The sequence below is a fragment of the Fragaria vesca genome, linkage group LG3, assembly GCF_000184155.1.
Source record: "Fragaria vesca subsp. vesca linkage group LG3, FraVesHawaii_1.0, whole genome shotgun sequence".
In the NCBI taxonomy this organism is placed as follows: domain Eukaryota; kingdom Viridiplantae; phylum Streptophyta; class Magnoliopsida; order Rosales; family Rosaceae; genus Fragaria; species Fragaria vesca.
The window spans coordinates 18,499,355-18,513,180 of record NC_020493.1 but is presented as its reverse complement, the minus strand read 5'-3'; the positions used below and the strand labels follow the sequence as shown (position 1 = coordinate 18,513,180).

General features: G+C 37.4%; 1 protein-coding gene across 2 annotated transcripts; it reads left to right on the top strand.

Annotated features, from left to right (window-relative positions):
* The first annotated feature begins 6,019 nt into the window (after positions 1-6,019).
* Positions 6,020-8,054, top strand: LOC101311453. Of its 2 annotated transcripts, none has more exons than XM_004294582.1 (3): positions 6,020-6,489; positions 6,987-7,196; positions 7,835-8,054. In XM_004294582.1, exons 1-3 carry the CDS (start codon positions 6,106-6,108, stop codon positions 8,030-8,032), a joined length of 792 nt encoding a protein of 263 aa, XP_004294630.1. In that variant the 5' UTR covers positions 6,020-6,105; the 3' UTR covers positions 8,033-8,054. The 2 variants fall into 2 exon arrangements, with proteins under 2 accessions (XP_004294630.1, XP_004294631.1); XM_004294583.1 differs by having other exon boundaries at positions 7,020-7,196; positions 7,835-8,047.
* Positions 8,055-13,826: the final 5,772 nt, after the last annotated feature.

Genomic DNA, 13,826 nt, shown 5'->3' with positions numbered 1-13,826 from the left:
ATCATTAAGGCACTCAAACTCGATTAAACCAATGGATGAACATAATTCTGTCGAACTTGAACCGTTCATGTTTATAACAAAAAACGCAGTTTTGAGTGCCTTAATGATAACCAAATTGGCTGAAATTTTGCAATGATCTATACATTAGTATCTAAATACTAGACGGTGGAGATGTGAAAATTCGATTGAAAAGTGAGTGTAAAGTGGAAATCCGCACCGTAAGAATAAATGCGGACGTCCGTAGCTGAGAAGCTCTGTGTGTGTGTATATATATATATATATATATATACAATCCCTATCCAGAGCGAAGCTTCGCTATGAAATTAAAGTGTGAAGTTCCTTGTTTGACACATTTTTCAGTCATATTTCCACATCTCCACCATTCAGTTTATTGATACTAATGTATAGATCATTCCTACAAAATTTCATTCAAATTGATGATCGTTTAGGTACCGAATTAGGTTAAATCAATGAACGAACCATAAATATGTCTAACCAGAACTATTTGTGTAAATCACGATTATGAACACCCAAACGATTATCAAATTTTATGAAACTTTTGATGATCGCTAAGGTACCGAATTAGGTTAAATCAATGAACAAACCATAAATCTGTCTAACCAAAACTGTTTGTGTAAATAACGATTATGGAAACCCAAATGATCATCAAATTCAATGAAACTTGGCATATGTGATCTATGCATTAGGTTCTACAAACTGAACGGTGAAGATGTGAAAATATGACCGAAAAGCAAGTCAAAGAAAGAACTTCACACTTTAATTTCAAAACGAAGCTTTGCTCTAGATAGGAACTGATATAATATTTCTATCCAGAGCTCTGAAATTAAAGTGTAGCTTCGCTCTGAAATTAAAGTGTATAGTTCTTTATTTGACTCGTTTTTCGGTCATAGTGTGTAGATTATTCTTGCAAAGTTTCATCCAATTTGGACATCATTTGGGTAACGAATTAGATTAAATGAATCAATTGAACAAAATCTATCCGAAAGAGAACCGTTAGTGTAAATCACAATTACGGAAGCTCAAATGATCTCTAAATTGGATGAAACTTTGCAGGAATGATCTACACATTATGTCGTAGACACTATACGGTGGAGATGTGAAAATGTGACCTGAAAGTGAACGAAATGAGAAGCACCACACTTTAGTTTCAAAGCGGTATCCCGCTCTGGAAGGGAATTATGTGTATATACACACACACCACAAATTAATTCAACAATTGATATGCAAAGGTGAAAGGAGGTGAAAGACCTTATACTCTTCCAAAAAAAAAAGTGAGCCTTTACAAACAACTGAGCACACAAATTCAGGGATCCAGCTCATATATAAATCAGATCAAAGTTTTTTTGCTTTTTCAGTTTTTAATTTTTACTGTTTTTAACAAGAAGATGTGGGCGTACGTTGTCTTGGTAAGAGCACCTTGCGTGTCTTGTTTGATTCAAGTAGGTTGCGAGTTTCTTACTTTGTCAAATGGTCACAACATTTTAGTGACAAGATGAAACTGAGGGTCGCCAGATATGATTCTACACGACAACATAATAGGAAGCTGCACTATTTGTTATCATGTTTGCCCTCAGTACAGTTATCTTTTCACTTTGTTAAAGTAAATAGAGTAGTTAATGATGTACTATTTGCTAACTAATGCATGTTAGAATACTTTACTTTTTATAATTTGGAGTCTAGGCTTTATGTCCCTTTTTTGTATTCTATTGTTTTGATTAATTAAGACTTGGCTTTTACAAAAAAAAAAAAAAAACACCCATTGGACCTTAATTGACTAACCAACAAAGTGAAAGGAAGTAAATATAGATGAATGACATAAGGGGCTTGAGGCTAATAACATAACATTAACCACATGGTTTACAGAATCACTATCATGGACTTAGTGGGGAAACTGTTCTAAATTGTTGTTGACCCCATTTGACAAACCAACAAGCTACACCCAATTTCGTTATCAAGAAGAAAATACCCCACCCACGTAAATTTTCCAAAGGTTCCACCATAGGAAGGAATAAGAGCACAGTTGCCTACTAGGAGTCTAGGATTGTAGGCATGCATGATTTCGATTTCATAGCATAGCAATGGTGAAGATTCTTTTCTTTTCTTTCCAAGTATTATTGGAAAAGCTAGGAAACAAAAATTGGAAACAAAAAGAAAACGGAGTAGGAGATATTAATCTTGAGAAACAATTGACTTTAATTGATAAACATACGTAATTGACAATTGACTTTAATTGATAAACGTACGTAATTGATAAACATGCGTATAACGTACATATCAAATCTAATATACGGGTACATTTAAAATTCAAAATAGAATAATTTTATGTAGTATTAAGACGAATAAGCTCTTGAGGAATATTTTATCATTTGACTGTTCTCGCTATAATTTGTTCAAAGATAAGATTATGTAAAACAAACAAACAATTAATTAAGCAAACCATTAAAAATGATTGATTATGAGAAATTGTGACAAAGTAGATGAAGTCGTCAATAAGTAGTATTTTTTTGCTAGTTAGTGCTTGTTAGCTAGAATACATGTATTTCGAATAGATTATCTATGTAATTTCAGGATTTCTTCCAATTCAGATGCTTATTGTAATCAAAGGTTCACGCTTTATTTCACCCCTTGTATTCGACAATTTCAATATTGAATGCTTAAGGGTAGCCGCACCAACCTTTTATTCAAAAAAGAAATGTCTCGTCATTAATTAATAAGCAAACTCGGCAAATTTAACACTCCGCATGTTATAACTGATAGAGACGCATGAAGCCCCTCCTCAAGTTTGAGGCCACCATGCTGATCAACATTTTTGTATAAAACGAATGAAATTCAGACCAAACAAAAGAAACATCGCGTCATTATCTGATAAACAAACTCAGGCAAATTTAACACTGCGCATATTAGAACCGATAGAGACACATGAAGCTCCCCCTCATGTTTGAGGCCACCATGTGCATCAACATTTGCAAAGTGCAAAATCATTATGCAGTTTGAGTATGGCACGTACTAAATATGCAAGTAATAATAGTAGAGTATATAGGAAAACAATGCATGAAAGCTCCCCATGGGGACAACGTACATCACCAAGTTGGTAGAATAGCACAGTACGTAACACAATTCTGTTGTTACGTTACGCAACGGCGTTGCACAAAGTCCTGCAAATCACTATAGTTTCCTTGAAGAAGAGCAACAGAGGATGCAACCGGATTGGCTGCAATCGGCCTCCAACTTAGTTTTCGACCAACCGAGATCCAAAACGTTTCGTTGGACCAGTTAGTTACTCAGCGCACTAGTTTTGTGCAGATCGATCAAAAGGTCTTGGATGCAATTGATTTGGGGGGACTGAGTTTGTTCTATGACAGATCACAAGATACTACTCATCATACTCGTATTCCTCCTTTTTGAAGTGATCGATATAGATGATTCTCAAGGACCTACAGCTGCTAATTGTGTGTGGAAGATGCTGAGGAGGCCCCTTACTCGGGGTCAATGTACATCTTCATTGATCGTGTGAGAGTATTCAAAGTCTGCATCATCGCTAAGGGTTCAGAGTCAAGCATATGATATTAGGCCCTAGATTGGTTTCAAGAGTATAGATGGGAAACCAAAATTAGGCAAACTCATGCATCCACCTTCGCATTCAGTTGGGATCGGTACTGGTTAATGAAACTGGAATAATAACATATTGTTGTTTTTCTTGAGTTCTAAAGCTTTTGAGTTTAATGTTGACATTGTAAATTACAAAGAGTCCACAGCTTTTCAGATATATTTGAACTTAATTTACCCCCGGCCTCCTTCATTTTCATTTTTCTTACCAACAAAAAAGAAGAGGGAGGGGCAAACTTTCTTAATTCCATGGAGAGTACTATTGCTTGTGAAAACTTTCTTACTCCACAAAGATTAGTATCTGATGTGACAGTCGGCTATACGTGGTAAAATTGCAGAGAGAAGTCCAAAAATTTTCCAAAAGCACTTCCCACTTTGAGAAATGGGTTCAATCTATATATTATATAGAAACAGATTCCTACTTAAGTTTGCAGACACAAATTAGGCATCAAAATAATTGAAACAAAAATCAGAAGTAATAATAATGTTGTTGTGGTGATGATATGATTAGACGCAAGACAATATTGGGACTTTAATTCAATCATGCTTAAGATCCTAACCCTATATTTAAAATCCTTCCTAACAAGATGGTTGGTATGTATCTACATCCTTCAATTATATAAATGACTAGCCATAACCTAGGGATTATAATCATCATAATCTAGTTATTTTCAACTTCATTCATATGATTGGGATTTCTGAATGCTGCTCACATGGAGATGTTGTAAAAAATAACTATCTTTCTCACCTCTTTTTAGCTCTCATGTGGATCTAAGTGGAGGTAGGGTCAAATTTTTCATTGTTGTGAAATGCAAGTAGGGTAAGATTTTGATGAGATCTCTGGCTGATAATGTCTGCTTGGAATAAACTGGTAGAGAATCAGAAGGAGAGAGTTTCTATAGCTCCAGGACCACCTCAAAGGCTCAAAGTGCCCAACTCTTGCTTGTTGATTTGCTACAGATCGAGAGCTACTACTATATGAATCGATTCATTGTTTACAGAATCATTAGAAAATATTGCAGAATATTTCAACACAGCATACATTGTCGCTCTAAAGCGCAGGTCTAACAAAAATATCCAAATCAACAGGCACCGACCTCGATCTAAAGTGAAAGATAATTAAGTTCGGCCAAAAGAACTCTTTGTCAACTATACAGAGAAGAAAGATCGCGATCGAGACAAATATATATAAACCAAGAGTATAACAATGGAAGACTAAACCACTAAACCAACTTAAACAGAAGAATACACCTACAGTTCCCAGGAAGAATGTACATGGAGTATATATCCGTCTCACCATTCACAACAACAAAATGGAGCAAATGCCACACAAAGAGTGTGGTGTTTAAAGGTGTTGCAATTCACACTTGTGTGACAATTTTCTCCTCATCTCTATTAATACCCATACTTGCCACACATAAAAATGAATGCAACACCTCTAAAGGCTTGTGTGGCATATTTGCCCCATGTTGTTGTTGTGATTCTTTGTTTTTTTTTTTTCTTTGAAAGGGTTTGGCATTTAGTCTAGCTGGGAGGTTCAGGCTCACGCCCCAGTTCTCTGTCTTAACATTCTACAATGCACCGGTGTGTGACATATACAGACATATATATATATATATATATGTTGCCATCCTGGTACAGTTTTCATATCCTTCTTGACTCACTGTGAACTACCAATGAATTATTTGCCCACTGGGACTGGTACTGATACATTCATATGGGTTTGTAGGTACTAAACTAGAAGCTTGTTCATATTTGCCTAGGCAGATTTAACCTGGCAAAAGCCACGTACAGGCTTCCATATATATTTCACTTGCTTACAACATGTACCATACAAGCTTAATTTCATCAGCTACCTGCAAAGCTTCCAAACACCTGACCCTAGCTACTCTTTTCCCATGTTCTCGATCAATTATCCATGCATGCATCAATTATTTTACCATTCCAAATCTATACGGCACCACTAATTTATTTCTATCGGTAAAAATGCCGTGCCACTAATTTATTTTTATCAGTAAAAATGTCGTGTCATTTATTATGTTATCCGACTATCAATTTGACAACTCAACAAAAAAGTTTAATTAGAACTTGTCATAAACACCGTAACTCATTATCTCTTAACATACGAGACATTCATCGAACATCTTAAGCGCACAAAAACTTGGGTGTGGTGGACGCGTTATGAACAAACAGGCTAGGGTAGGCTCGTGTCTCGTCTCCGGCCGAAGAAGATCGAAATCCAACACAAGCTCGATCTCCTTAGGTCAACGCTTTTTCCCCTCCGAAAACATGACGTCATCATCCACATCACCATGCAGACCCATCCCGTCGTCCCTGTTCTCTATGGCCCCCTGCCCTTTTGCTTTAAGTACCCCCCATCCCCTCCTCCAGTATATTCACTCCTCTCAAATCATTCCCACTACTTCCATAATTCTCGACCGACTTCCCCAACTCCCTAAACCAACTCCACGCGCCGCTATGTACAGTCACAACGGTACCGCATTCCCACACGACTTCGACGGCCTGCCAATGCCGGCGTTGCCCTTCGGGACTTACAACAATGACTACCACCACTACCATCATCACCACGCTGCGGCGGCGAATGAGTTCAGCAACAACAGCTGTAGCAGCGGTTGCAGCAGCTACGGCGGCTCGCCAACCTACGCGAGTACCACTACTACTACAACTACGACTACTCATGATCATGAGGTTGAACCTAACATGATGATTCAGAGGAGTGTGAGCAGCCACTCGCTCCAGCAGAAGAACAACGTTGGGACCCACCGGCTCGTCTCGGACTTGCTGGAGCTCGAGACCGGCCCCGTCCGGAGGGTGTATAGCACCGGCGACTTGGATTTGCAGGTTTGGCTCTGCATGCTTTTAGGGTTCTCAGGATCATACAAATTGATCGGTGTGCCAAGAATTATTAGATTTATATGGGAGACCACGTCGTTACCAGGCAGTCTATAAGCTAGGGTTTAGTGTGTCACATTAAATGAAAATGGTGTTCTTTCAAATCAAATAGCCTCGTATGTTATTACTTAATTAGGCTGATAATTGGAGCTTAATCTAGACTATAGTTATTCGGTGAGATGTCTTGTCATTATATGAATGGTAGAATCTTTTGTTGTCTAACATAGTGAACATTATTATTTGTTGTAATTGAGAAACCATAAATCTTATATTTTTACTAAAAGATAAAACACATGTGTTTGTCTGACATGTTATATTATTAGATTGTAATATTATTACTTAGTCGGTGTTGATTATCGATTATAACATGATAGAGTATCCGGCAAATTGATATTAATTTGTTATTTACATTTGCTAAACATGTTTTTGATACTGATGGCATGCAGAGGATTAACATTACTAATGGGGTGCAAGTGCAGCAAATGCAAAGCAGCAGCTACAGATCATCATCAGAAAGTAGTCCGTTGTCAAGTGAGAGCAGTATGATCATTGAAGGAATGAGCAAAGCCTGTCGTTACAGTCCTGAAGAGAAGAAAGAGAGAATCGAGAGGTACAAAAGCAAGAGAAACCTCAGGAACTTCAACAAAACCATCAAGGTTTAGTTAATTCTGCTACACCTTTCTCAACTTCTAGTTTCTTCCTCCCTTTACTTTTATATCAGGACCTGATATCTTATTTGGCATTCTTCGGCTAGTTGCTCATTGACGACCCACCAGTACTTTAAGCTTTATGGCCTCATAGAGGATGGTGGTCTCGTTTATTGCTTTTTGGCCCACGATTTCTTCTTACATGTAGATTCTTCTGTGTAAACATTTTACTTTCACTATACCTCTACTTGTTTTGTGCTATCATTTCTATGGCCCTTTGTGTGACTGTCACATCCCACATCGTTTTCATTCTAAATCAACACATTCGAGTGGTGGATGAATCATAGAGATGGTGCAATGTGGTTTGGCACTTCGACATGAAAGCTATGGTAGTTTTAGTCTTCTGTACATTATTAAAAACATTAAACATCAAGATAAGCAAGCATAAGATAGGTCGAAAACTATGGCAAAGTCAATTTCTGCATGGCATATGTATTTCTTTTCTGCACTTTATCTTGTATCTGCAGAAAATATCATATATGTTGGATATTGAAAATCAAATAGGGATCATGTTAACTCTGCTATTCTTGGTTTTACATAAATTTGAAACGAGAACCTAAATCTGTGTTCTCCTTTTCCGAATTCAGTATGCATGTAGGAAGACATTGGCAGACAGCAGGCCGCGCATCAGAGGACGATTTGCAAGGAACGATGAAATTGATCAGAAAAATTCCCCTAATGTTCAGTGGAGCCAAATGAGTGGGGAGGAAGATGAAGAGGATGGCGATAATTGGATCAACCTGCTCGATGCATTCTCTTCGATTGAATCGAACTCCTTAATCTAGGACAATGAAACTACTCTATGTCAAATGTTTTAGCAAGTAGCTAGCTACTAGCCGTATTAATCTTAGGCTGCTCGGTTTGAACTTTGAACTTTTCTTATGCAGAATGCAGTAGTACTGTAGTACTTCATGCGCTATTAAGCTTGAAGTACGTGATGTAAATATAGGTAATTGTATCATTCCTAGAATGACAATGTTGAATTTCAAGGCTTCTAATCAATACTGAAGTTTTTCACTATCAACTCATTAGTCAATATGGTCATGTTCACCCTTTAATTTAGTGTTTTGAAGGATAACATTACTGTGACAGGTGATAAGAATAGATGAAAACAAAGTCATTATCATTGAAAAAGAGAGATAAAGAGCTTAATAGATAAAGGTGGTGACAGACACCTTCTTCATGAGTGTGAATTTGGGAAATATACATGTTCAAAGTAGCACGCAGCATAAAATCTGTGCTTGATTTTTATTCCTTGAGCCTACAAGATATACGATGGTTGGTAAAGCCTACAATGCTGGGATCTTCAACTTTGGTGTTGCAAAGTATAGTGGGACACGAGCTATGTATTGGCCATTGCCTACTTTGATATTGGTATATATAGAGTTTGTTCATCATGATTGCAAGGGTAGTGTTGCCCGGAGACTTTCCTCGTTTGGTTCACGGAATGTAATAAATCTACTTTCCAGATAATTGTTTCAGTAATTCGTTTTCGAGCATCATTTTCACATATAGCATTGTAGCATGGCTTCTTCTTCTTTTTTTTCTTTTGTTTTTTTCCTCCCTGATCGTTAATTATGAGAAAAACTTTGTATCCGATTCACAAGCCTATACTCTGAGAAAATCAAACAAATACCAAAGCAACTTAATGAACTTATGTATTGTTTGAATCTTAGATGGTTTATGTCAAATACGGGAATTCCATGCCATCTGGAATATTATTAGTTGTAGATTTAGACAGGGCAAAAGCCCAGAAATATGCCTAGCAAATCAATTAATCAAATCAATCATTCTCTATGTTATGTGAGGTGAGGAACTAGAATGAATCAATTACTTTACCCCATTCGAGTTTCTTCAGAGCAATTGGAATGTAACTATATCTGGCAGTTTATAGATCATGAGGTGCGTTTCTTATCGATAATGAGGGGAGATGCCATGATATGATATGTACTTATCAGTGTCATCTCAATCAACCTCATATTATCTACACAAAAGTGCTCTTAATCCTTTATTATCAAACTCATACCGAAGTGCATGCACCAACGAACCATAGAGATCAACCGAGTAGTATCTTAAACATAACTACAACAAAATACAACCCTAAAAAGATGACAAGCTTACGAAACTGAAACCTAAGATCAGGTGATGAGAAACATCAAATCCTTACTGAAGTTGCAAATTTGTGGTCAAAAAAGTTTACTTAGTAATCACAACTTCTACGCCCATAAACGAAAATCAATCTCCACCAAGAAGCAACCGCAATCAAATTATCATCTGGGATCACAAAATCTTCATGCGTAGTTGATTTTGGTTTATTGGTTTGGTTTTTGAAGTGAGAATTTGTCAGGGGTACAGAAGGGAAAAGGGCTTAACAAAACCCTTCAAACAAATAGCAAAGCAATATAATCTACAACAGAAAGAAACACTGAAAGTAAATCAGTGAAGAAAGCGAAAATGAGGTAAACCGAGTTGATCCTGAAAGAATAGATTCATAAGGAGTTCAGCTCCTTTTAATAAAAAAAATGTGGGAATTTGTTACGGATGCAGTTTCGATCTAAGTTTCCACTACCCATGTCTTTCTACACTGAAAATTATACAGCGCACCCGGGTGCGCCGCGCACGCGGGTGTATCCACCGTCCATTTTGACCCGCCAAAAAAAATAAAATAAAATAAAATTAACGGTGGAGATGACGGGTGCGCCGAATAGGCTCTCCTTTCTACACAACTGCCAGCTTTATTGTAGTAGAGATGGAGGCACCGCGAGTGTATACGGTCAAGGTTTAAGCAGCTCTTTAATCCCACTTTGATCATCTTTACAAACCATACACCACTTTGGACTTTGGTCATAAACTTCATTTTGTAATCAAAGCTTTCTGCTAATCATTTGGTTCCATGTTACTGAATGATGAGTGATGCATACTTGGGTTTAAAATTAGTAGATATGATTAAGTTTCTAATCCCACTTTTCTCTTTAACCAAAGGCTATAGCTCTGGTGAGACAACTTGTAACCAAAAGGTAGGGAGGACGGCGGTGTTGATTTTTGTCGGCCGGCGGTGGATAAACCACTAACCAAGCTAAGCTAGGGGACAAACATAAATATTGATTGTGTACTAATTACTCTCATGAGCTCCAATATAGAAGCTCATATGATTATCCTAGCAAACTAGAAATACAGCTCCTTGTAGTAGCCCAGAAAGTTCACCAAACACGATTTCAGAGCTTCAATCCTCAATCAATGATTAACAACATGGCCAACCAACTTAATATTTGAGTGATTGTAGTGTGTGTATATATATATATATAGACACACATATGATCTCTCATTTGGCCCTTCCAACGCGAGATCTATCTTTTTTGTCTTCCAACGAGAGATTTATCTTTTCGATAGGTCTACACCATTAGATCTGTTTTTTAATGGACTTAGATGACTGAGATTAAAACAAAAAACTTAACACTTATGTCAAACCTACACTGTTTAATATTATTAAAAATAAATCTCTCATTTGGATGACTTAACGATCACCAAATTTTCTGAAAATTTATAAAAATGATCTACTCATTTAGCCCAACAAACTGAACAGTGAAGATTTGATTTTGTGATCGAAAAGTTCGTCAAATAATCTATTCTTAGAAATTAACAAAAAAATGGATCCCTCATTGGAAGGACCATGTATACAAAAAGAATCTGATTAACAAAAAAGAAAAACAATTTGGGTTACCAAAACAGAAATCGGTTTCTTTCAACAACAAAAAGAAAACACAAGGGCTTTGTACAATTGCATTTAGCTTCGGAGGTAAGCTAAACATTTCATTATTCATGAAAATGGTGCATCGAGTGTAGTTAATTGATGTCGAGAATCGAGATAGGCAGCTAATCGAAGAACTTGAAGTATTTTTCCCATCTATGGGGTTTCAACATTTTCAAGATAAATCTCCCATATCTAGGATAACCCGATAAGACCCCTGCATATTAAGGTTTAGAGAGCGAAAATAAACCTCCCATATCTAGGATAACCCTCAACACAAAGGGAAATCGATTTCGGCTATTGCATCATTTTCTTCATACTTAAGACGCATATGATCTTACTGAGGCCAGTTTTTGCCCCTCAAATCTTTGATCAAAGTAAAGTTCCAACCTTTCACTGATATTGGTTTCTTACAAAAAGCCAGAAGGGAAGGAAAAAAAAATTGTCTGTGCCCCCGACTAGTTGGGAAAAAGGGAAAGTCGAGCTATGATTCAGTAAAAAGACAAGAAGCGTCTTGTCACCAACACATAAAATGCAATTATTTAACTCGCAAGTCAGAGTATAGAAACACCAAAATCAAGTGCGGTAGCACATGAACAGCAGTAACCTCCACCTAAATCATGACAAAGTCTAAGAGTTTGATCCTTTCACATAATATCAATAGGACCCAGATGCCTCTAAAAGTACCCTTTCACATAATCGTGTGTGAACTAAAGTGCCTAGTGCTCACTTAGACATACTGACTGAGTGCATAGGAGCTACATGGGAGGTGAATTTAGGTTTAGACTTCTGTGAAGTGCTTCGGATAGGACTCATTTGGTACAGAAAGGTGAATCCAACCAAGATCAGACTTGATTTGGACCAAATTTGGTCCAATAGGCCAGATGCTACTACTTAGTAATCACTTTACACCATTTTCGACCTTTGCAGAGAGGTTACTTGTGAGCATACATCGCAAAGGTCTTGCGTGAAGAACAAATGAAAAAGAGAGGAAGGACCTCGCATTCTCGCATCCATATTTATAAAGGGGGTAAATTAACATAAGAAAACACTCTGACGGATGCACATGTTTTCAGACATCTCCTAGAAATGGAAACTAAAAACTTAAATGGTTGTATGTGTGACATATTGAAAACCAATAATCAACAAATACTATAGCTGTTGTCCAAAAAACAAACAAATACTATAGCTACATTAGAAGTACATATTATTGTGTAGGGAAGAAATCCCCAGGAATAAAGGTAACAGTGCACACCCTGAAATAATAACACATCGCCAGATGTGAATGAAAATGTCATGAGGAATTGAGGATGAGTAGGAATAGAGGTACAGTCATATGCAAGGAATGAGTAAATTGTTTAAAAGAATGAAGATAATAAGCAATAATACAAACCAAGTACAGTAATTTTAGGACACGACTCTTAAGGGTGGATTACTAGAACCCGGATCTTCTCTTCATGAGTTGGTCCTCATATTTCCTGATGAGAGGATCTCAGCCTTTTATTTTGAACCAATGGCTGAGATCTTCCTAGTTAATTTCAACCCCCATATTACCCAACTTACTCACTTATTTTCCCTCTTCTCCTCAAAATATCGGGCTGCTCGGGCTGCTCTCTCTCTCTCTCTCTCTCTCTCTCTCTGCCGTCGTCGCCCCGCACCCGCCCTCTCTCTTGAATCCGCCATCGCGAGCTCGGCCTCCCTCAACCGTCGTCGCTCGTGATCTCCCTCTCTCTTCCGTCGTCGCTCGCGAGCCTCCCTCCGCCGGCGACAACTCTGCCTCCCTCCGCCGGCAAAGTTTGTTTTTCTGCTGTTGTTTTTATCTTCAAGAAGTGCAGTGGAGTCTGGGGCACATTCTGCAACAGATTCTCTCTTTAGAATGGATTGGCCGATAGATGGGGTGCCATGCTCATCTGCTAAAATTTTTGATGTGGTTATCTGATTATATTACTGGTATTACTACATCTGAATCATTCCAATATGTCAAACCAGATGTCTTTGATGCCTTTTGAAGCAGATTTTGGGAGCAGATATTGGGACATATGGCAAGATTTGTAGTGTCATTTTGTATAGCTGTTGGGAAAATTGGCAGATTTGTAGTGACATTTTGTATAGCTGTTGGGACAAATTTGCAGATTTTGTATAGTAGCTATGAGTCTATGTCTTGCAGATTTTGTATAGTAGCTATGAGCTTATGACAACATTTTGTATGGTGGCTATGAGCATATGACAATATTTTGTTCAATCTAGTGCAACAGGGGAAAAATGGTAAACTTGAGATGATAGTGTTATTTTCAGATGAAATGAAACTGCATTCTGTGTTTTTCCTCCATCTCTATTCAGTTTTAAATTACCTGCATTACTTGTAATATTTTTTACTGATCAGTTCTCTCATAAATTCAAAGCTGAAACAATCAAAATGCAGCACAATCATTCATACTGTGGAAAGGTTTCTTCATTGAAAATTTGAAAAAATACATAATATTTGATCAGAAACACTAGTAAATTGGTCTATGAGTCTATCTGACATCTTCTTGGATTCACTAATAGTTGAATGACTAACAGACCAGTATAGTAGTCATTTTTTTACATGGGGCTAAATCTACAACGGCAACTATCTTCTTTTGCAACTCTACCTTGTTAGCTCCAACAAGCTTGTCAACTTGCTGACCATCTCGGAGGAAGAAGAAAGTAGGAGTGGCCTTGATATCCCATGAAGTTCTGAAATCCTGCACCATACAAAACTGAATGTTAGATCACCTACCATTAAACAACTTATGATAGACACTAAACCAGCATCAATGTATTGGACACATCAAACCATCAGCATCAAT

Excerpts from the sequence above, each read along its gene's own strand:
- LOC101311453 (XM_004294582.1), top strand. The coding sequence starts at position 6,106 with ATGTACAGTCACAACGGTACCGCATTCCCACACGACTTCGACGGCCTG. Across the intron at positions 6,490-6,986 it reads CCGGCGACTTGGATTTGCAG|AGGATTAACATTACTAATGG; the intron begins GTTTGGCTCTGC and ends GATGGCATGCAG. Across the intron at positions 7,197-7,834 it reads ACTTCAACAAAACCATCAAG|TATGCATGTAGGAAGACATT; the intron begins GTTTAGTTAATT and ends TTCCGAATTCAG.